Raw genomic sequence first — 22753 nt, 5'->3', positions numbered from 1 at the left:
GAGGCAGGCTCTGACCTACTCCCCTCCCCCCGCCCCCGCCCCCGCACACATCTGCCTCGCGAGATTTGACACCTACTCCAGCACAGCGGGGTTCCTCCCAAGTCCCCCCAGTTTGCTCATTGAGGACTTAAGTGAGCAGGGGTCCAGGGGTCCAGGGCAGCGAAGCTGGGGAAACAGGTGATGGAGACACGGCTCCACATTCGTCAAAACCCGCTGAACAGACCACCCAAGGCACCGGTGCAGACTAACGAGCAACAATGTATCCATGCTGATGAGCACCCAGGTATCCCCGCGGACGCACCGGCCCCACACCAGTGCAGGGCGCAGGGCCACTCTCCTGCTCTAGAACAGAATGTCTACTGTTTAAACGTTTATTAACGATAAAAGATATCCCCAGACTGCCACAGGGGCTTCTGGGCGGACTGCGGTTTGGGGACCGGCCCTGGCCCTGGCCTCTCTGCCTGGGGAACAACCTCCTCAGTCCCAGCCCTACCCTCGGCCTGTCAGCCCCCCCAGGAAGGGGGGACGCAGCAGCCCGAGAGGCGGGGGGCCGGAAGCCCGTGTCCCGGTGCTCAGAGCACAGCTGGGCCCGGGGTCACGTGACGTGGTCGGTCAGTGGCCCCTTCCCCAGAGGCTGAGCCGGCTCGGCCCGTGGGGCCCGGCACCCCCAGCGGCGCTGTCTGTGGCAGCCGGGAGGGGACCCCGCCAGGTCCCCGGCGGCAGAGCAGCGGGGACACGAGTGTGGCCTGTGCCGTGGGTGTGGCTCGGCCACCACGGGAGCAAAGGTCGGCGACCAGCATCGTGCGGGCCCCGCCGGGCGGCAGGGCAGGCCCAGGACACACTCTGCGGCCCCGTCGTCGACAAGCCGGGTCGGGCAGCCCCCTGGGGGCCGGAGGGGGACCAGAGGTCGCAGGCCGGCCGGGTGGGGGGGACGATGGGGTTGGGGGAGGGGAGATGGTGGTCTCTAGAACTGGCTGGGCCGCCGTGGGTGGGCGAGTGCCGCGTGGGGGCTGCGCCCGGCCCCCCGGGAGCCCGGGGGTGCGAGGGCTCCACGCCCGGGTGCACGACCCCGCCCTCCGTCCCAGGTCCTGACGCGGAGAACGCCGGCCAGGCCGCAGGGCCCCAGGGCCGCTCTCTCGGGACCAGCAGCCGTTAGGGGCTCGGTGCTTGAACTGCCTCTGGTGAGGGGCCCGAGGGCGGGGCGCCCGCCCAGGCAGGTGGCCCTGAGACCCCCTTTGCCACTGCCATCAGGTGTCTCTGTGGGTGGCCGGGCTGGGTGCCGTCCCCAGTCCCGCCTCACGAGAGCCCAGGGGTGGCAGGAGCTGGGAGGGCAGACGGAGCCCAGGGCCTGGGCAGGGCCCCAGCCCCCTCCTTGGGGGGTCGGCCCCCCACTGCCCCTGCACCCGCCCAGGCCCGTTGCCCACCCTCGTCCACAGGGCGGTCTGCAGCTCGGGGAGCAGCTCCCCTTCGCACCCCACGTGCTGCCGCACTGACCGAGGCCCCCTTCCCTCCCACGGGGGGCCTTCGCCCTGGACCCCACTCCCCACCCCTCCCTGGGGCCTGGCGGGTGGGATACAGGCCCCTCTGGCCCCCGGCTCCCTGCAGCCCGCCCTCCAGGGCCCACGGTGCACCCCCACGGCACCCCCCGTCCGGCCCACCATCCTGGCTCCTCCCCGAGGCCCAGCTCACTGCCACCCCATCCCGGACCCTGCAGGCGCCCACCCCGTGGGACCGGGTGTCTGTGCCCCCAACCCCAGGGCTGCAGCATCGCCCCCGGGGAAGGCGTCTGGAGGTGGGCCTTTGGGGGCGACTGGGGTGGGGTGAGGTCCGCAGGGTGGGACCCCCATGAAGGTCGGTGTCCTCGTCAGAAGACCAGGTCCCCCGGTCCCCTCCCCCTGCCGTGCGGGGGGCACCCGCACCACACCCCGGAGAGCCGACCCCTGACCCCGGACCCCCAGCCTCCGGACTGTGGGAGCACGCCTGCAGTGCTCGGTGATGGAGCCAGCGAGACGCGCCCCAGCCACCCCGGCCTGCCCTCACCCCCGGCCCCTGGGAGAGGCCGCCGGACTCGCTCCAGCCTCGGCCTCGGCCTCGGCGACCCTGCCCATGAGAGCAGACACTGGCACGACCCCATGTGGGCTCCCCGGGCCCCGCCCCCGGCTGCACCCGGGACGGAGGTGGCCCGTGGCCCTGCCTCCTGCCTCCACGGCCGTCCGCAGAGGCTGGGGGTCAGGGCGCTCACCGCCCCGTCGGAGGCCTGGGGGCCTCACCGCCCACTCCTGCTCTCAGGGGTGGGAAGGCCAATCCTGGCATCAGGCGGAGCTAAAAATAAACCGGCCACCGCTGCCAGGACGCCTCTGTGGGCGGGCGGGGGGGCGGGAGGCTGGCCCTGGCGACAGCACCACACGGACCCCAGGCCCAGCAGGGCCGTGCAGGGCGGGCACTGGGCACCGCTGCGCCTCCCACCCACGAGGGAGGGGCCGGGGAGCTGGTGAGGGGGAAAGGGTCAGCCTGCTCGGAGCAGCGGCAGACCACCCATCCCGGCCCGTCGCCAGCTCCAGTAGGTAAGCTGGGCAGGGTAAGGCCAGCGGCGGGGCCTGCAGATTTCCACTTTCTTTCCTGCTTTTCTTTACGTTGCTAATTTCCCACCGCCAACAGGGGTTACTTTTTAATTAGAGGAAAAACAACCTCCAGCAAAGGGGCGGTGCTGCTGACCAGGCTGCCGGCACAGCTGGGGTGCACACGGGCTCCGGCAGGGTCCGGGGGTCTTAAACCCGGCAGATGGGGTGAGGGTGGGGTCGGGAGCCAGCTGTGGTGGCCCCAGGCCCTGGTCTCCCCGGCCGTGGCACCTGGGGGCTGTGGTGACTTGCGGGTCACGGTGAGGGTCCCATAAGCGAGTGCTATCCCCCGGCACCCCCGAGAGGAGGAGGCATGTGCGTGGCTCCTCACAGGGGGCCGTGCGGGGAGGCTCTGTGGGGCACAGAAGCCACCTGCCCCCCCTCCAGCTGCACAGCACCCCACACACAGGCCCCGCCCCCTCAGGGGCCAGATGCCCACCTGGCCTCACACTGCCCTGGACGGCCAGGTCACAGACCGCAGGCCCAAGACCTCTGCAGAGCTGGCGCTGGGGAGACACTGGCCAGCAGGGTCGCAGGGACCGAGAGCAGGGATGTGGGTCTGCTTGGCTGGGGGGGGGGGGGGGGGTTGGGGGGGCGGGGCAGACGCCAGGCCGGCCCCGCCCCGGCTGGAGGAGGCCGGGCTCTTTCTGCGCCAAGGCCACCGTGAGCCCAGGTCACGTCTCACGGCGAGAACGAGGGGACGCGGGGACCCAGGGGAGGGTCTTCCACTCAGCACCAGGGAGGTGGGGAGACCAGACCCCTGGGACACCGCCCCGGCCCTGGGGTGGAGGAGGGCAGTGAGTGGGGGGCCAGGTCTCCGCCTCACGCCCGAGGGACCCCTCCAGCCACAGGGAGGCCAGGGGCCTCTGGACACGAGGAAGGGACGGTCACGGAAGGATGGCCACAGGCCAGTGAGGGACTTCCTGCTGCCCACACTGCCCGGGGTCAGCTCTCGGCCTCCAGGGAGGACCAGGTGTGGTGGGGTCTCTCCCAGGGCAGCGCCTCACGCCCAGGGTTCCTCCGATAAAGCCCTGCCGACCGTCGGGGACAAGGACAGAGCGGGACCCTGTCCCAGGGGGACGGTGACTCCCCCTGTGGGCCACGGGGTCCAAGGGCTGGGCTGGAGGTGGGCTTCCTTGTGGGCAGCCCGGTGAACTGGGGGCAGCCCGGTGAACTGGGGGCAGCCCTCGAGAGGGTGACCCCGGCACCCAGGTGCCACCAGGGGGCGGGAGGCCACCAGCCCAGACATGGGGCCCCACCCCCCGGTTCCTGGGGTGAAAGGTGACCACGGGGCCAGGCAGGGCTCGAGCGCTGTGAAATCCAACTGAGAGGGAAACGTGCTTCATTTGATGCTTAAAGAAACGGTCACAAAGCCTTAAAAAAACAACCCAAAGCTGCCTTCCCTTTTAATCAGACCCACCGTCTGTCCCCGCACAGCCAGGGGCCAGTGTCCGTGGTGGGGGCGGGTGGGGGGGCCGAGCCGGCGGGGAGTCCGCGGGGAGGGCGTCCCCGAGTTCTCCTTAAGCAGAACCAGGAAGGGAAGCGCTCACGCTCTTCTTCTTCTGCTTTCTTTCGGTCTTTAAAGTGACGGGAAGGGAAAGGAGCCCACTCTGTCCTTCCGACGGTGAAGTCTGTTTCCAAGGTGACAGCCCCACCCGTCCTCGAGGGCACCGCCAGGTGCCTCCAGGGCGGGGCGGCCTGGGGGCCAGCGCCGGGCGCTCAGCGGGCCCCAGCTCTGCAGTGAGCGGGAGGGGGCCCCGGCTGCTCCAGGGCACGGAGACCCCCTCCCAGGCCCCCCGCCCACACCAAGGGCTTGAAGCGACCGCTCGTCCCGGGGCCTGCGGGGCGGCCCTCCCCAGAAAAGCTGCCGCCCGAGTCGGGAGAATAAATGCGAGTGGCCACCAGAACGCACCGTGTCCCGGGGCTCCGTCCTTCCAGCCGCTCACGCCGCTCCCCCCGGGAAGCCGGGGGCCAGGCCGGCCACCGAGAGCCCGGCACGGCTCTGCACGCGGCCCCCCAGAAGGCACGCGGGGGCCTCAGGCAGAACGGGGGCGCGGAGGAGGGGGACGCCCAAAGTCGAACAATCCGGAGAACAGCAGTGTCCTCATCACCGGTGACCTTGGGGGGAGCAGAAAGGGCAGAGGTTACCACAGGGTCACGTACTAGGTGCAGGTCTCGAGGGTCCAAGCCCCGGGCCAGAGCACCCACCGGGTGTCTTCTTAGACTCTCCCTGGACCTGCCCACCCCAGCCCCGGCCCCAGCTCCCCGGGGCCGAGGCTGGGCCTGTGGCTCCTGCCTGGGTGGGCACCCCCGGGCCCGCCCACCCCAGCAGCCCTGCACTGTCCGGGGAAGATGCAGGAGCCCAAGGGCTCGAGACCTGGACCTCAGGACCCGCCCTGAAGCCTGCAGCCCCGGCAGGCACAGGGGTGCTGAGGGGGCCCTGCTGTTCCAGGTCTTTCCGGCTGCTCCTGGCAGGGTTCGGGGAAGCTAACACTGTGCACAGGGCCCTGGTTCCGGTTCAGAAGGACCCCAGTGTGTGACCGCGTGGGGGGGGCACTGTGCCCGACAGGCCCTGGAGACCCTCCCCGCAGCCTGGAGGCCCCCACGTGCCCCCTCCATCTGACCACCAGGTCCCCTCCCAGCCGGGCAGACCCGGCCACAGAGACAGGCAGGCAGCTCAGGGCCCACTCCCCCAGAGAGAGCAGCCTGGCTTTCCGCCAAGGAAAAGCACTCTCCACCCATCCTCCACCCCACCGGCCGGGGGCGGGGGGAGGCCAGGCAGGTCTGTGAGGCCACGCGTGACCCAGGAGGATCCTGGGGGCGGGGGAGGCAGGGGCCCAGGAAGCAGGAAGCTGGGGTGGGAGAGGCCTGGCCGGCAGGAGCAGAGGCCTACAGACCTGAGGGCTGGGCTCTGGGGTGGGAGGGGCCCCAGGTCGCCCCACCCCGCCCACTGGACCCGCCCTGGCCCGGCCCCAAGGCAGCAGCTGCTTCCCATCCACCCTCCAAGAAGCAGTGAGCAGCCACGGTGACACCCTGGCCCTCCACACGGGGCAGCAGCCACAGACAGGGGCCCTGGGGTGTGTGCGAGCCCGTGGGGGCAGAGCGGCCTCCCCCCCCCGGGGCTCGGGCAGGCGAGGAGCCAGGTGGGCGCCTCAGGCCCACGCGCAGGGGCACAAAGAGCAGGAGGAAGGGCGAGGCGGCTGTGGGCACTGCGGTTTGGGGGAGTTTGCTCCCACACTGGCCGAGAGCCGACACAGACACCTGCCCGTGGGCCGACGCAAGTCCAGCTTCTCGGAGGAGGGTGGGGACAGGCAGCAGGCACAGACACGAGAAGGAGCAGCCACAGAGCGAGGCTCAGCCCGCTGCAAGCACGGAGCCGCACGGAAGTCAAGCGCGCTCTCGGCCACCCGCACGCACGGGAGGGCTGCTGTCTCGTGACCCGGCACCACACCTGCGTCTGGGTGGGTCGGGGGCGCGGGGGTGGGGGTGGGGGGGTGGTGTGAGGCGGCAAAACCTCCAACTTCCGCAGAAAGAGGCCCGTAAGAAATGCCCGCGTGCAGAAACCCCGAAACGCGGACGGCGGGCTGGGTGCTCGCAGGAACACGCAGGCGAGTCCGCCGTGAGTCAGGTGAAAGCCCGAGCACACGTGGCGCGGATGCCGGGGAACCGGGGGCGGGAGGTTCCGGGCGAGGGCGTCTCGCTCCGGTCTGCATGTGGACGAGGAACCGAAGCCGGAGCAGCATGCACAGCCCGGGGCCTCCCGGACAGACCTCGCCCCGCCGGCTCGGAGGGGAGCCCCAGGCCAGGCCCGGCAGCACTGGCCCACCCGGCCCAGCGAGTGGCTGGAGGCCCCAGGGTCCACCCCGTGGGGAGGGGCACGTGTAGGCCCAGAGCGGTCCTCTGAGGACAAGCACGCCCCAGGCAGGGGCCCGGGAGGCCTGGGGGAGGTGGGACTAGGCACCGGCCTCCCCACATGAAGCCGCTGGCCTCGGGTCAGAGTGGCAGGATGGTGGCAGGGAGGGGCTCAGCCTGGGGGCTGGAGCGAACCCCACCCCCAACGAGCGCCTGAGGGCGGGGCTTCCGCGTGGGGAGGGAGCAGCCCTGTCCCTGGCCAGGCCACTGGTCCCAGGAAACGTCCTCCAGCCAAGCACGGCTCACTGTCCCCGGGTCCTGGGAAGCCTGAGCTCCCAGCGTTCCAGGAGGGAGACCGTCAGGGAGCACCTCCGGCTGCCGGAGGGGGTGGTGCCCTCCCCACAGGTGCGGGGGCCTGGGCAGGGCCCAGCCGTCCGTATCGCCACGGCCTCCCCCTGGGTGGGTGCGGCCACGGCCACCACATAGGTCCTGGCCTCTCCCACAAACGAGCTCCCACCAAACCATTCCCCTCTGGCTTTCCTCAGGCGGGAAACCCGTCATGACAGCACGGCCTGGTCCCCCCACACGGGACAGACATCTGGGCCTGAGCCGCAGGCGGGGACAGCAGCCCATCCTGGGCGGGGGTCCGGGCGGCACCGTCTCCATGCCCCCTCCCGTCCGCTGGGGTGTCCCTCCCAAACCTCCCAGATGGCCGGGAGCTGCCTGAGAGACCAGCTGAGGAGGAGCCGTCGGGGCCGCGGGACGGGGTTGGGGGGGCCGCCATGCGGAAGCTGCCACGGGCACCCACTTCCCACTGCGTTCTGGGCTCTGGGAGGGGCTCCAGCCAAGGGCGGCCCAGCTGGACAGCCGGTCGGCCACGACCCTCGCGGGAGAAGCACATGACGGGCCCCGCCCGGCACCCCGCACCTTCCGGGCGCCCCGGCCCCGCTGGGCCTCCCCGAGGACGCGGTCTTCTTAGAAACCTGCCGGCGGAGCAGGAAGTTCCCCGAGCCTTCCTGGGAACCGCGGGTGGGAAAGGTCCCTCGGACTGAGACGAGCCGCTGCCCGGCTCACTTCCCTCCTCCCGCCTGGCTGGCCCACGCTCCCGGCCGGCGTCATGGCAGGGTGTTCCGGGGAACCCTCGCTCTGGGCCGGGGTGGGGGGGACTTGCCCCCCGACTATAGTTAGCCAGGGCAGCCCCCAGGGCCCCGCTCTCCTGCCTGCCCTCCTGCCTGCCCACGCAGACCCAGTGGGAACGCAGGGCGGTGCAGGCCCGGCTGTTCCTTCCGGGGGCTTCCCAGGCAGGAGCCCCCTCCCCCCGGGGAGCCACCGGGCAGCCCAGTGAGGCCTGCTGGCCTGTCTCCCCCGAGACGCTCAGTCCACGCTGGCAGGGGGCCCCCACCTCGCCTCCATGGGGCAGCACCACGTCAGGTCACTTGGGCGGGGGCACCCGACCCCCCTACACAGGCCCCCATCCCCCGAGGCAGCTTGGCCTGACCTGCTGCCCGCGTCCCCCAGCAGGGCCCCGCCCCCCGCACCCAGCGCCCGAGGCCCCGCCGGGACACTCTCCCCACGTGCAGGCCCACGGCCCCTCCTCCCTGCCTGGCCCTCGAGGGCCAGCCGGCCTCCCAGGAGCAGGGACACCTCCGCCAGTGCCCCGTGGCCACCGTGCCCCCCGGGGACCCCGCCAGGAGGTTCGGCTGAGACCGCTCTCCCCCACCCAGAGTCTCTGGCTGGGGCTGGCTGCGAAGACGGGGTCTGGGAGGGGGGGGGCTCCCAGTGTGGGGCCTGCGCTGCGTGGACTCGGGTGGGAGGGAGGGCAGGGCCGGCTGGGGCCCAGAGCCGGGGATGGCGGCCCACCTGCGTCTCCCAGTGCCGAGGAGCAGAAATCACCGGCCCCGTCCCAAACCACAGCCTTCCTGAGAACAGGGGCCCGGGCAGTTCCTGCACCGACGGCCGTGTGGCTGCGGTCAGGAGAGAGAACCACCGGGCGTCGCCAGACCCACGGAGGCAGGCGCTGGGTCCTGGCTCCTGGCTCCCGCTCCTCTGTGCTCAGGCGGGGACACGTGCAGGGCCCCCGCCCCCCTCGGCCCCCAGGACACGGCAGGCGCAGCCACTCTCTCCGCCCCGGGGCTGGGGGACACCGCAGGGGCTGACGTGTGCGTGGTGCGCACACGCTCCGGCCCGGGTGCACCGGTCACGCGGGGAGGCTGTCGGGCACCGACTCGGATGAACCCCGCCTTTCTCTAAGACCGTAGCTGGAAGGCGTGGGCGACCGGGGCGCCCCTGCGGGACCCCAGAGGGCACCGCCGGCCGCCCCACGGGCAGCACACCACAGCTGGCCCCCCGAGAGTGCCCCGGGACCATCTGACCCCAGGGCAGGGGCCCCGCCTGGAGCGCACGCAGGCGCCCGCCGGGCCAGCGACGAGAATCTGGGGCGGGGGACAGAGACCGGGCAGCAGTGAGCATTCTGGCCGAGCACCGGGCCCCGAGGTTAGGACGCCCCGGCAGCAAGAGAGCCGCGTGTGGCCCGGAAGGCCCAGCGGGCAAGGCCGGCCTGAAGCCCCTGCCCCCGGAGACCCAGCCCCCGGAAGAGCGGCCGCACACACCCCAGGGGGCTCCCCGGGCACTGGCGCCCATGCCTGCTGCGTCCGCCGCACACACCTGGCCGCCCAGCCCTCCCTGACGCTGGCACCGCTGCCCGGAGGCGGCAGCGGGATGGGGCCGGGTCCGAGGCCGGGGCGGGGACGGAGCCCCCACGGTGGCAGGTGGCTCAGAATCACAGGCTTTGGTTCCTTCTGGAACAGAGTAACCTCGGGGACCTGACTCCCTGAACGCGGCGGCGTGGGCGTCGGCTGGAAACCGTCTCCAGAAGCAGAAACACGTGTTTATTCAGAGCTGGGGGCGAGGGGCTGGTTTGGGGCATGCAGCTGGAGGGAGGACACATGTAAGCGGTCAGGCTCCGGACACAGGGTCCGGACGCTTCATCTTCGTCCGGCCGCTGCCCGTCAGGCCTGCCGCCCTCGCCGGTGAGGCCCCGTGGGCTCCCGGCTGGTTTTCCGGGTCTGTGTCTTCCTTTCCCGGGAGGATCGCCGCCGGGAAGCCGAGAGCCGGAGGCAGCGGGGGCTGCCGGGATGCACGCCTCCAGGGCACAGCCAGCCAGCGGGGCCGTGGGGCCTTCTGGGACAAGGGCCCCTCCGTCCCCGAACACGCCGTCAGCTTCTGCACCGCTGACCCCTCCGCCCTGGGTCCGGGCGGCCTTCTGTCCGGGGGGCTGGAGGCTGGCGCGGCACAGGGGCCCCTGGCGAGTTCGCGGGGTGGCCAGAAGGCTGCGGTAGGCGAGTGGCACCCCCGAGACGTCAGGCCCCAAACGCAGAAACGGAACATGACCTCCTGTGGGGAAGGTTCTGCGAAGAGCAGGTCCCCCAGGCGGCCGCGGACGCCGTGCCGGGGGGAGGGGGGGGCGCCTTCCCGGAGGGAGGCGCAGGGAGCGTGGACACGGAGGAAGAGAGGCCGCCATCCGGACGACGCGGCCGCAAGCCCCGCCCCTCTGGGAGCGGGGGGGGGGGGGGGTGTCCCGGGAGAGCCTCGGCAGGGGGTGCCACCGGCGGACGCCCTGATTTTGGACTTCCGGCCCCCAGAACCGCAAGGATGAGTCTCTGCTGCTTCTGGCACCCAGGGGGCGGTCACTCGAGGCCGAGGCCGGCCCCACGGGCCCCGCCTGCACGGTGACGCGGACAGAGCCAAGTCCAGAGCCGCGCCCCCGGGGGCGGGCGAGGGAGACTCTGTGCTGTGCGAGCCCCTGAGGTTCGCCGCCGGCCACCGGGAGGCGGCAGGAGGGAGGGAGGGGCTGGCATGGGGAGGCCCGGCGGCAGCCCAGGGGCCTGTCCAGCTCACGTGCCGGCCCCGGCCTCACCCACGGAAGCCCACCTTCCCAGTAAAAGTGACTCCCGGGGTCTCCTTCGGAGCAAACTTCCACCAGCGGGCCCCACGGAGCGGGCGCTGAGGCTCGTGGGTGGCGGCAGGTGGGCCACCTGGCTGGTGTGACCTCTGCTCGCTCACAGCCTAGTCCTCGAGACGCGAAACCACGGAGCCAATCGGGCGAAGCTGCTTCGTGCTTCGGCGCCTCGAGGGCCCTGGCAGCCGCGCTCCCAGAGCCGAGCGCCAGAGGAACGAGGCCCGGAGAGGTCACCCTGGGGGCACAGGCACTCAGCAGGCAAAGCCGCCTGGCGAGATTCCTCCTCCCACCTCTGCCCACAGCTGGCCCCAGGCCCCCAGGGCCGAACTCTCCCTGCAGGGGGTCGCGACCAGGGCCACGCTGGGCTCCCGGGCCGCAGGCTTCACTTGGGCGGGTGCTGCGTGGGCTCACCAGCCCTGCAACTGTCCCCCACGGCCAAGATTCGAAGGACACTCCGAGGGCTGACCTGCTTGCCACCCCCTCGGTGACAAATGGACACACACGAGAGGGGCCCGTCCACGCCGCCTCCAGACCAGGCCGAGGGCAGGAGGGCCCTTGGGAGCAGAGGGCTGGGCCGGGGCCGGCAGGGAGCACGGAGTTAGAGGAGGCCCCGCCGACAGTCCTCGGGCCAGCAGGGCGCAGCCACAGCCCGCGGTCTGAGGCAGGCCGCAGCAGGGAGGAGTCCTGGGGAGGGAGCCGGAGGGCCTCAGGGTGTGCCACTTGGCTCCCGGGGGGCCTCCCTGCTGCCGCCAGGTCAGGGCAAGGGCCACACCCACCACAGGGCCCGGAGCTGGCTGGGCAAGGGGAAGTTCGCGCCCGTCTCCCAAGAGCAGCTCAGGGTGGCGACCAGGCCCGAACGGGAAGCAGGTGGGCAGACGGGGTGGGAACGAGGCCCCTCACTGCGACTTCCACCCCAGGGGCCCCGTTGCACGAGGCGTGGCAGCGAGGCCCACCCGGCGCCCCACAAACCCCAGTCGCACGCTGGCGGTCCTTGCTGAGGCCTCGTGGCTCATCCCCTGGGAAGCTGCAGCACTAAACAGGCGGGTGCCTGAAGGCCACAGAGACCAAACAAGAAGCCCGGCGGGGGTGGAGGACCAACCCTGTCCTCCACAGGACCAGTGACCCGCCGGACACACCCGCTGCCCAGGCTCCAGCTGGTGGCAGCCATCAGAGGCGATGCACAGCATCCTGGGGCTGCAGGGCGGCCCGCACGGCGGGCGGCCTCAGCCCCTCAGCCACAGCCTGACATCCCGAGTGGGGACCGGTCACGCCCCACGGCCCCACACAGGGACAGGCCTCGGTCCCAGAGGTCCGTTGGAGAAGCGGGGCTGGAAAGCTGGCACAGCTCTCCTGGAGGGAGAGACGGAGGGTGACACCCGGGTCCGGGGACAGACCCGGAGCTGCCTGCAGGAGCTGGGAGCGCCCAGCCGTCTGCACACAGGCCAGCCCGTCCCGATGGCAGGTGGAGGGGCGGGGGCCACCCCCGAGGGCAGGCAGCCCAGGGCCTCCCTCCCTCCTGCCGGCTGGAGACCCCTGCGTGCAGGCCAGGGGTGGGCGGTGGGAGGGTGTGCTGCCTCAGAGGAGTAACAGCAGGGGAACCTGCCCCCACACCCCCCAGCTGAAACCACCGGCTCTGAAAACTGCACCCCTTCTTCCCAGAGTCTCCCACAGGCCAAGGAGCCCCCCAGGGTGCTTTGGAAACAGGCCACGACCCCCGAACCAGCTCTGTGCTCGAAAAGGCAGCTGACGGCCGGCCCCCTGCTAAAAGCATGTCTCTGGGCCCCGCAAGGCTGGTGTCCTGGAGGGACCCCCGGAGCAGTGAGGCCAGTGGCTGAGGACCCCGAGCCTCACCCCACCCCACCCCACAGCACCCCCACCTGGAGCAAAGGGACAGCGAGGCAGACGCAGCCTGCGGTGGCCCGGAGGGGCTGCCTTCCGCACGCTCGCTCGGCCACCCAGGGAGCCCCGCTCACGTGCCACACTGGACCAGGAACCCCCCGCCTCCCGGGGCCCTGGGCCGCGCGGCATCGGCGGCCTCCGACACCGCCTTCCGGTACACCCCTCTCTTCTTCCGGTCAAACCTCAGCTTGAAACACTCGGAGAAGGGGCACAGCTGGGAGGCGGGCAGGCGTGAGGTGGTCGGAGAGCCGAACCACGAGACCTCCGCCTGCTGCGGCCCCGAGGGCGCCCCCTCCCCCGGCCGGCTGGCGCTGACGGCGAGCACGCGCGCCGGCCACCAAGGGAAGCCGTGAACCTTACCCCACACGATGTCCCCCACGGCCACGGTCCTCCCGTCCTCGGCGGCGCACGTGGAGAGGCTCTGCGTGTGCAGCCGGACCGTCAGGGGCGGGACCGTCGGCCCGGCCGGCGTGGGGGCGGCGGCTGCAGACCCGCTGTCGCCGGCAGGTGGGTCGCAGGCGTCCGGCGACGTCACTTCAGAGCCGGGGGATTTGGACTCGTCCGGGCTGTCGCTGCTGCACACGGACGCCCCGGCCGAGGTGGCTGTGGCCCCGGGGCAGCCGGCGCGGTCGCCCTGGGGACGCCGCGGGGCCTGGGCCTCGTCCTCCTCCTCGGAGCTTCCTGAGGACAGCTCCACCAGCACGATGTGGGCGGGGGCGGGGGGCGCAGGGGGCGCGGGGGCTGGGGGGCCGCGCCCGAGGCCGTTGAGCTCCTCCACCAGCTCCGCCCTGTACACCGGCTGCTGCTGGGCGCCCGCCCCCAGGCGGTGCGGCTTCAGGCGGATCTTGGGGGGCAGCAGGTCCGCGCCGGGGGGCACAGGCCGCGTCAGCTTCAGCTTGGGGACGGGGGCGGAGGGGCCGTCGGGCGGCCTGTCCCGAGCCGCCCGGGGCTCCTGGGCGCCGCGCTGGGCCTGCGGGGGCTGGAAGGGCTCCAGGGAGCCGTGCACGCGGGGCGGGATCTGCACCACCTCACCGGCGCCCTGCGGCGTGCTGTAGGAGATCCGGATGGCCGGGCTGCGAGGGACCCTCGCCGGCTCCTCCTCCCGCCGCTCCCTCTTGCTCCTCCTGGCGGGCGCCGGGGCCGGGGCCGGGGTGGGGGCCCCCTTGCCCTCACGGCTCCCCTGCTTGCGGGGCTCCCTGTCGGGGTCGCCGCTGCCCAGTCTCCGGCGGGGCCGGGGGACCGGCGAGGGTGCGGGGCCGGCCTCCGGGGCGTTCAGGGTGCTCTTGCACTTCTCGCAGAGCACCCGCCGCGGCCGCAGGCAGATGGGGCTCAGGGTGAGCTGGCCCGAGTCCGAGTTCCGGCTGCCGCTGCGGGACAGGCGCCTCCTCGTCCTCTTGATGGGCCGGGGCGGCGGCTGCGGCACCCACTGCTGGTAGGTGCTCCTCAGCCAGAGCGGCGGCGGGAAGGGGGCGCCTTCGAAATACGGCTGGAGCAGGGACAGGCTTCCGGTGGGCAGCGGGGTCAGCAGGGCCTGCAAGGGCTCCGGGCAGGGAGGCGGCGTCGGCGGCGGGGGGCCCGACCCCAGCTGCATGGGCGCTGGGTCCTCCTCCGTGGCAGCTGGGCCCTGGCAGCCATTGACGGGGGAACCGTCGGCCTGGGACAGCGGGGTGGGCGGGGGCAGGCCAAACAGGCCGTACCTGGGGGGAGACAGGAGGGGCAGTCAGGACGCGGCGAGCCCACCACTCCCCACCACCCCATTCCCAGGCCCCTCGGGGCCGGGCGCTGGCCCTGAGCAGATACCCCACAGGCGTCAGTCCCGGGGGGAGGGGCGGGCTCAGGAGGTCACGTGACCAGCATCCAGGCAGCGAGCACCCACGTCTCGGTTCCTGGCACCACGGGAGAGTGGGCTCATGGCTGGAGCCCCTCCCCCCAGACCTGGTGCCTGAGGTTCTGGGACCCGCCTGACCCGGCCTCTGGGGGGCAGCTCCCGCGGCTGGGGCCCTCGCTCACAGCCCCCGACGGACGGCCCCCCGTCCCCCACCAGAGGGAAGACCCCAGGCAGGCCCCCTGGAGGACCCCCAGTCCCCCCGCCCAGGGCAGTCCTCAGACCGGCCCCGGAGCCTGACCCGTGTCTCGGGGTCAGACAGGGCTTGGGACACCCAGCCAGAGTCCCGAAGGCCGGGTGGGCCCTGACCAGCCCCACCGCACTCGGGCAAGGGGGTCCTCCACGCTGCCCCGGGCCGCCACCGCCTGGAGAACTCCCCCTGCCTGGCAGGCATCCCTGGCCCCCGGGGGGGGGGCGCAGCCACGGAAGGGGGCTCGGAAGGCGGGAGGCCCACCTCCCGGGAGGACCGCCAGGGGAGGCACGAGGGGTGGCCGGCACCCCAGGAGCACTGGGCCACCCCAGGCCCGACCGGGCGCAGCTCCGGCCCGAGAGCCTGGACGACGGTGGCTCGGAGCCGCGGGAAGGCACCGGCCTCGCTCCCTCACTCCGGATAGCGAGCACGAGCCCGGCGCCCACCCCTCTCTCCCGCGGGAGCGCGTCACTCTGGAACGAGTGTGACCCCGTCTGTGCGGCCGCCCTCGCTGAGAGCCGCTGTTCTTCAGCAGAAACAGACTCCCAGCCCCGCGAGGCGCTGCCAGGTTGGGTGTGGGGCGTCCCCGCCTTCCCCTCTGAGTCCGACCAGCGAGGAGGCGAGGTCGGCCACGGCCACACTCCGGTCTGGGAACGCCGTCCCCGAGCACCCAGGGCCGCCGGCGCTCCTGACCCTCGGACGGACACGTGGCCAGGCCGGGGACGGGGGGCGGGGTGCAGAGTGCAGAGCTGGCGACGAGGCCGCACGGGCAGGCGCCCGAGCCCAGGGTCTGCCGCCCGTCTACCCGCCTGCCCGCAGCGCTGGCCGGCACGCTGTCACAGCACAAACTGTGCAGGGCGCGTCTGCCCCGTGCCGCTCCAGACCCTGGTGAAAGCTGGGAATCTCCACGGACTTCCAAGTCTCTTATTTTGCCTCTCAGACAAGGGGGCCCGAGGCTCAGGGGGTCCACAGCTGGGGGGCCACCACACACCCGTGTCCTGAAGCGTTGTCCCTGCGGCCCCCCCGAGAGCCCGCTCCCTGGCCCTGGGGCCTGGTGCTGCCCTCCCGGGGCCCCGTGCTGTGAGCCCGCTGGGACCCGGCCCACACCCCCACCCCGGCCTCCACATGTCGCCGCCCCCCGCCCCCCAGTCTGCACCCCCACACCCCCTGCCTGTGCAGAAGCAGAGCCCCCTCCACCAGAGCGGGGCCCCTGGGCAGCCCCTCTCTCTCACCCTCCAGCCGCCCTCCTCTACGGGGCCCTGGGCCGCCTCTCTGCAGGCGCAGGTGGGGCCGGGGGCGGGGAGCGCGTCTCGGCCCCGTGCCCGAGGGCCCCACAGCTGCAGTCCAGGGAGGCTCCTGCCCCAGTTTGGGATGCCCACCCCTCGGGGGAGCCTGGCACGTTTTGGAGGGACGCAGGGTTCTGGGCCCAAGGCCCAGGCCTGAGCCACAGTCCTTGGTGTGGGCCCCCGGGGGGCAGCCAGCCCCTGCCTGCCTGGCCCCGGCCCTCCGGGGGGCGGCGGGGGTCCTCCCGCACAGCAGCGGCGGCGGCAGCCCTGTGAAAGGCCCGGCTGCCGGCAGGGACGGGCCCCGTGACTCGGGCATGACAGGCAGCCGAACTTCCTCCCCGAGCGGCCGCCCGGCCCAGGCCACACCCACTCGGCCTGCAGGATGAACAGCGGCCAGCAGGCGGGGCGGCCCGGTTCCCAGCGTGGGATACCGGAACGGGTGCCCCAGCGGCCGGGGCTGCGGCCCTCTCCACGGCCCCCGAGCGCACGGGGCGGGGCATGAGGCTGAGCGCGGCCGGCCCGCTGAGGGGTCTGTGCTCTCGGCCCAGCGCTGCGGGGCCCTGACCACGCGCTCTTGGAAGGGCCTCGGCCACCTGTCCCCGGCGGGAGGAACACCACCGGGCCCTGGGGTGCGGGCACGGTGCACAGCGGACAAGGGCTCACCCCAGGGCCAGCCCTTCCGGGGGGTCAAGCTGGGCTTGTGCACCTGGGCGCAGAGGCCCTGGCCAGGCTGGCAGCACCCACGGGGGTCCCGGGCCTGCCGGAGCACAGAGGCCGCTGGGGCCCGCTATGCTCAGGGTGTCAGGGAAACGTGTCAGCAGGGAACGTCACGGCAGCCATCCCCCCCCCCCCCCCCCCCCCCGTCCAGGGCCACACAGGGAAGCCTGCCCTCCCCCAGGGCCACTTGCTGGGGAGAGCCGTGGCACCAGGTGGCCACAGCTGGCCCCAGAGCCCTGGACGAAAAGGTTGGAGAGCCATCAGCGACGTCACAATAAAGCGCAGCCGAGTGCGGCCCTCCAAGCCCTCTGAAGACCCCCAGCAACTGCGGGCCAGGCCCCCCGCCCACCAGCCTCTCGACACCTCCTGGCAGAAGCTCTGGAGACAGACACCTGAGCCCCGTCCCCTGGGGTGGCACCTGCCCACGGGCTGCGGGCCGTGCCGCCCTTCGATGCACTGGGCACCTCTCTCCCGGTCCCTCCAGCCGGCCCAGGGCGGGTGGCAGTACGTGCCCAGTGGGGCCTGGGCCCAGTGTCCGCCCAGTGCACTGTCCCAGAAGCAGCCCCCTGGTGGCCCTGCCTCCACTCAGGATGGGGGTGCGCCCAGCACGGAGCGGGGCTGCTCTCCTGCCTGAGGACTGCTGGCTGGCTGTGTCTCCGGAGCCTGGGTCCCGACCCGCAGGGCGGAGTGTGGGTCACCAACGCCCGCACCCCACCCTGTCCAGCAGAGGGGCTGGAGAGCCCACGAGGCCAGGACTCCCTGGGGCAAGGCGAGGAGCACCAGCTCAGCGTTGGGGAAGGAGACCCCACGTCCGCCTGGCCTGGCAGGAAGCTGCACCCCCCTCCTCGGCCTCTGAGGCCACCGGTCGCCTCTGTTGTCCTCGGGGCACCCCTCAGCCAGAGCCACCCAACCTGAGGTCCTCAGCCAGAGGTGCGCCCTCAGACCACCCACCAAACGCCCACCCCACCCTGCGTCCCAGCCTGGGGAGCCGGGGCAGGGCCACCAGGGCCTGTGGACCCGAGGGGGCACCCTTCTCGGCCGGGTGCCTGGGAGAGGTAGCCCACTCGCTGGCACACAGCAGGGCTCAGCGAGCGTCCGTGAGCGCGGGTGCAGGTGAGCCCTCGGAGCGGCTGCGGATCTCGGTGAAGACCACACAGAGCTGGGCAGCTCGTTCCAGACTCGGCCAGATGGCCGGACGACGGGCATCAGGCGCAGGGCACCGGCCAGCTCCGCACGGGTACCCGCTGGGGCCCCCCGGCCTCCGCACCCCTCTCTCCTCTGCCAAGGACCTGACCATGGACACCTGGGGCCCAGCCCTGCGGGAGGGACGGCTCCATCCCAGCAGAGACACGGGGCCGAGCTCCTGTGTGGGGCTCCCGGGCCCGCGGGCTGGCACGTGACCGAGGACACTGCCGGCCCTGGTGGCGTCGGCACCCGAGCGGCAGCTTCACCTGGGCGTCCCGGCACACCCACCGCTCTGGGACCCGAGGGTCCCCGGGGGGCGGACACGGGCTCTGCCCCACCAGCCAGGGCCCTGCCGCCATCACACGCCGAGCAGCCGCGCTGGGCACGTGAGGAAAGGGGCCCTGGGGACGGCAGGGGGGTGCTGTGGACGCGAAGGCCTGAGGGCAGCCCCCACTGCTGGAGTCACCAGGCCGCTGGGCTCTGCCTGGCAAGCAGGCCGTCCCCCGAGCATCGCAGCTCGGAGCACCGTGGGTGCAGGCGTGGACCGGGGACCGCGGGGAGACGGCAGAGGGGGCCGGGTGGGCCCAGGCCTCAGGGGGCCGAGGGCCGGGAGGCCAAGCTGGTCTCCAGATTCCCCACAAGGACGGAGCGTGGGCGGTGGGGGCCGTGGGGGGGGCTCCAGTCAGGATGAAACCCGGCTGGGCAGAGCCCTGGCCACCAGGCCCGGGTCCTGGCTCTGTGGCAGCTCCGGTTACAGCGGAGCGTGGCCGCAGCGGGGCTGACGCCCACGTGTCCTCCAGCTGCCAGATCCCGGCCGCCGGCCGCTTCCCTCCCGAGCTGGTGGGGAAGGGGGTGGGGAGGTGCAGTCTCCAACCAGGTTGGACGCAGGCCTCAGGGAGGGCGCCGGCCTCTGCAGACACCCCCGGCCACCGGCCGGCCAGCCCCCCCGCAGCCTCCCGCGTCCCCGGTCAGGGCGCCCGGGGCGCAGGCAGGGGCACTTCTGCGGCAAGCGCTGCTCTCGGAGGAGGCAGCCGGGGCCCCGCAGCCCCGCACACAGAGCCAGGGCTAGGGGCAGGCCCGGGCCTGCAGCCCTGCCTGCGAGAGGAAGTGGTGGCCGGCGGCGGAGGGAGACACCCCAGGGCGCTGGCTCGGCCGCCCCGCCGCAGCCCCCAGGGTCGCTGCGTCCCCCGAGCACTCCCCGCCGCAGCCACCTCGGAGCGGGACGAGAGTCACCGGGAGGCCTTCTGGCGAGTCACGTGACTCGCGCACAAATGGCTCCTGGCACATCTCACGAGGAGAGACTGTCAGCAGGATGGCAGGGGGAGAGCGGCGGCCGCCTCGACAGCGGCAGAACCAGCCGCGAGGCGCGGAGGGAGAGAGTCCGGCGCCCGCGAGGGAAGCCGGCGCGGGGACGCCGGCGGGGCGCGAGGCCCCGCAGCAGCAGCGCCCAGACCTCCGCGCCTGGGTGATGCCTCATCATTTATCTGCCGACAGCTCACCGCCACGTGACGCGGTGTCCGGGAGACTCTCCCGCAGCAGGGGGCCCGCGGCACAGGTGCGGCTCTGCGCGGGCCCGCCCACCGCCTGCGGGGACCCTCCCGGAAACCAGCAGAACTCGTACCTTCGCTCCAGCACCGCCGCCCCCGCCCCGCGCCCCTCGCCCCCCGTGTTTTAAACGCCACGGCCGGACACGGCTGCGGGCCACCCATGGAAACCTGGGCCCCAGTGGCCCGAGGAGCCCGGGGCGCCGTGACATCAGACGGGGCAGCACCGGTTGAGTAACTAACGCGACGAGTCCTGCGCATCTGAACCCACTGCCCCCACCCCGACCGACAGATGACAATCCCGAAAACAGCCCAATTCAACAGTGCGTCCTAACAAAGAAAAGTGCGTTAATTACGCAGATGCGCGGAGTTCCGGGGCCAGGACTCCGCTCGCCGGCCGGCGCCCAGGCCCCTCCCGCCCCCAGCCCAAAAAGTAGCAACGACTTTGAGAGCCACTTTCGCCCCTGAGCGGCGGCCGCGTTCGCGCGCCCCGACACCCGGGCTGGGCAAACCGAAAGCGGGCGCCGGCGCTGCCCTGGACCTAGGTCCGGTCCCGGGCTGGGTCGGGGTCCCAAGGGGATTCGGGGGGCGCCCCGGACCCGCACCTCCCTCTGTGCTCACTTTTTCGTGCAGTCCAGCAGGATCCCCGCGAAGCTCCGCTGGCCGTAGCTCACGGTGACCAGCAGCGCGCCATTGACGACCTGCTCCACCCGCACGGGCAGCCGGCAGCCGGCGCGCGGCTCCATGCTCCCGCGTCCCGGCCGCCCCGCCTGCCCGCCGCCGCCGGGTCAGCCCGCGCGTGACGCCGCCGGCCGCCTGACGTCACAAAGCCCCGCTCGGCCAGCCACCGCACGCGGGCCGGGGGCGCGGAGGGTGCGCGGGACTCCGGCCCGCTCCGCCGTCCCGGAACCCGGCTCCACAGACGCGCGCGGGGGCCGCGCCGCCTCCGGAGCCGGGCGTGCAGACGCACTGCGCAGCTCCTGGGATCAGGCGGGGTGTGCGCCCGGCCTCTGGGTGCGCTGGTGGCGAGCGTCCGCGGAGAGGGCCTGAGAGTGAGAGGCGAGGGGCAGCGGGGAATCTTCGCCAGCAACGCTCCAGGGCCCCTCCCACACCCTTGCCCGGGGCCTTCCGGGGCCCCTCCCACCCGGCCCCAGGTCTCCTCCTCTGCTCTCCGCCCCCCAGGCCGGGACCCTGGGCCGCCGCCTCCGGCTCTGGCGCCCCGTGGCCTCCCGGCCCTGAGGGGAGGAAGTCCCGGCGGAGCAAGCAGGAAGCTGGTCCGACCGGGCGGAGGAGACGCGGGGCGCCAAGGGGGACACAGGCGTGCTCCCCGCAGCGGCCCAGTCTCTCCCTCCGGGGTGGGTGGGGGGCACTAGGCGGCTCCGGTGTGCTCGGGCCCCGGGGTGAAGAAACGTCGCGCGCCGGGCTCTGGGTGCCCTGTGCACCCGGGGCGGCCGCACCAGGATTAGGGAGGGTGATCCCGTCTCCAACTCCCAGGCGCAAACCTGCCACCCTGGGTTGCTAGGGAAACAGCGGGCTGCGTGCGACCCCGCCACGGCTGGAGGGGCCGGATCGCCACGCGGCCAGTTCACAGCGTGGAGGCAAATTTGGGGGGGAAAACGGGGCCTCTGGCGCGCAGCCGGCCTGCGACGCGGAGTGGGACCTGGAGGTGCGGAGTAGACGTCGGACCCCCGCCCACGTCCTGCTCGAGCGCGCCTTCCGCGCGAATCTCCCGACTTGGGCGAGCACTTGCGCGCAGGGCCCAGCCTGTTGCAGTGACCTTGCCCGGAGCCGGGCCCGGCCCCCTGAGCAGCGATTGCTGCGCCTGGCTGGTCACCGGAGACTGGCCCGCAGCCGGTTGTCCTGGCGACCCGGACGCCGCCCGCCGCCAGGCCCCGCCCGGCCCCGCCCGGCCGCACCCTGCGTCATGGCCGCCACCCCTGGCGCCGCCTGGGACGGCGGGGCCGCCGCAGCGGCGCTCGTGTTCGCCCTCAGGCGGCCGCGGGGCGCAGGTCCGTCGGAGAGGAGCCTGGGCGGAGCCGAGGGAGGCCACAGGGACCTGGTGGCGCCTCGCCGCCCTGGCAGTGCAGGGTTGGGGGGCGAGGCCAGGGGCGCTTCTGTCCACCCCTGGCAGAGGCGCTGAGCAGAGGCTGGCCTCCGGCCTCCGCAGGCCCAGGTCCCAGCTCACGCCAGAGGAGCTCGGCCCATCCTCCAGTCTCTCAGGAGACTTTCTCCAAGTCTCGGATCCCACGTCCCTCCCCCCTAGCCCCTGAAGCCACCGGAGAGCCTGCCCAGTGCTGCCCAGCGCTGTCCTCCGGTTGGCGCAGCCTGTGCCACACCCCGTTCTGTCTCCCACGAGCTCCACAGGACTGGAACAAAAGATGCTCTGGTCGCCTGGCCAGGTGGCTGGTGTCTACCGCACCATCCCCACTCCCTCCAACTGGAGCTCGCCAGGGCTGGCCCCCGGGGTGGGTTCATCCAGCACAGCCAAGGGCTTCCACAGCTGCCTGATCCAGGGGCCAGAGCCACGGGTCACAGACCACGGTTCTCTGTAGAGCCGGTGCCCAGAGGCCACGGGTGGGAGGGCCAGGACGGGTCCCACTGCTGGGACACAGGCCACCCCGCAGCAAGTGTCCTGCTGGGCAGTTGCCGGAAGGGGGAGGACAAGATGAGGCTCTTGAGTGTTGGGGACCGCCCCCCCACCCCCGGTCTCAGGAAGCTGTAACCCCCCACCCCCACCCCGTGACTCAGGCTGAGGGAGAGACCCCCGGACCAGGAGCCACTGAGACAAGTCTCATTTCCCTGGCGTGAACGCTGCCTGTTCTGTGCCTGGCTCCCTTTTGCATTGCATGGCCGACAGTCAGTGACCAGTAACAATTCTCTAAGAGAATGAACCTCAGACAGACGTGATCACGTGGGATGGCCTGAGGGAAGAGGCTGTGGAAGTGAAGGGGTGATGGGCATCGACCCCTGCCCCCTCGGCTTTGTCAAAGCCTGAGTCCTTGTCCTGGGATGTGAGAAACCCAGGTCTCCTGGCTGCCCGTCTCCTGCCCTTCTCAGGGCTGCAGGGGCGGGGCAGGCCAGACCAGAGACGGCGGGCCCCCGGGGTGATCAGGCCTGGGACATGGAATATGCAAGATCCCGTGAGATCTGCTTGCTGGAGGGTGCTATTAACTTGGGGTTTAAAGGCACAGGCAGGAAACCTTTGGAACCTGTAGTCCTTTCATATAAAACCCCAAACTTTACCCAGGATCACAGCAGGGGTTCTGTTCCCACCTTTGTAAGTCGCCTACTTCTTTGGATCTTTTCTGCCAGACTGTGAATCCACAAACTAAGTCTGTTTTCTCAATAAAAATCTGCTCGGGTGTGGACACGGGGCGCCCCCCCCATGTGAGAGAGGGTGGCCATTCTGTCCCTATTCCCCCACAGGACCTGGTCGTCTCTGTGTACGTTTTTCTCCTGTTTCGACGAACCATCCGCAGTGTTCCGTGCTCACTGCAGGCCGGTGGGCACACGCGACACTTGAGAACCAGAGCCTGGCGGGCCCCTCCTACCCTGTGCTGGTGGCCACCCTAGGCCCAGAGCAGAGTGGGGTGCACGGCCGACCAGGCTTCCTTCCCGG

General features: G+C 72.2%; 1 protein-coding gene across 1 annotated transcript; it reads right to left on the bottom strand.

The window, feature by feature from the left end:
• Positions 1-4168: 4168 nt before the first annotated feature.
• Positions 4169-20201, bottom strand: PWWP2B (PWWP domain containing 2B). The gene is made up of 3 exons (XM_036027461.1): positions 19756-20201; positions 12688-14024; positions 4169-4736 (listed from the first exon to the last, which is right to left on the bottom strand). The coding sequence occupies exons 1-3, from the start codon at positions 19878-19880 to the stop codon at positions 4726-4728; spliced, it is 1473 nt and encodes a 490-aa protein (XP_035883354.1). The 5' UTR covers positions 19881-20201; the 3' UTR covers positions 4169-4725.
• Positions 20202-22753: the final 2552 nt, after the last annotated feature.

The sequence above is a fragment of the Phyllostomus discolor genome, chromosome 5, assembly GCF_004126475.2.
Source record: "Phyllostomus discolor isolate MPI-MPIP mPhyDis1 chromosome 5, mPhyDis1.pri.v3, whole genome shotgun sequence".
In the NCBI taxonomy this organism is placed as follows: Eukaryota; Metazoa; Chordata; class Mammalia; order Chiroptera; family Phyllostomidae; genus Phyllostomus; species Phyllostomus discolor.
This window is presented reverse-complemented; position numbering and strand designations above follow the sequence as displayed.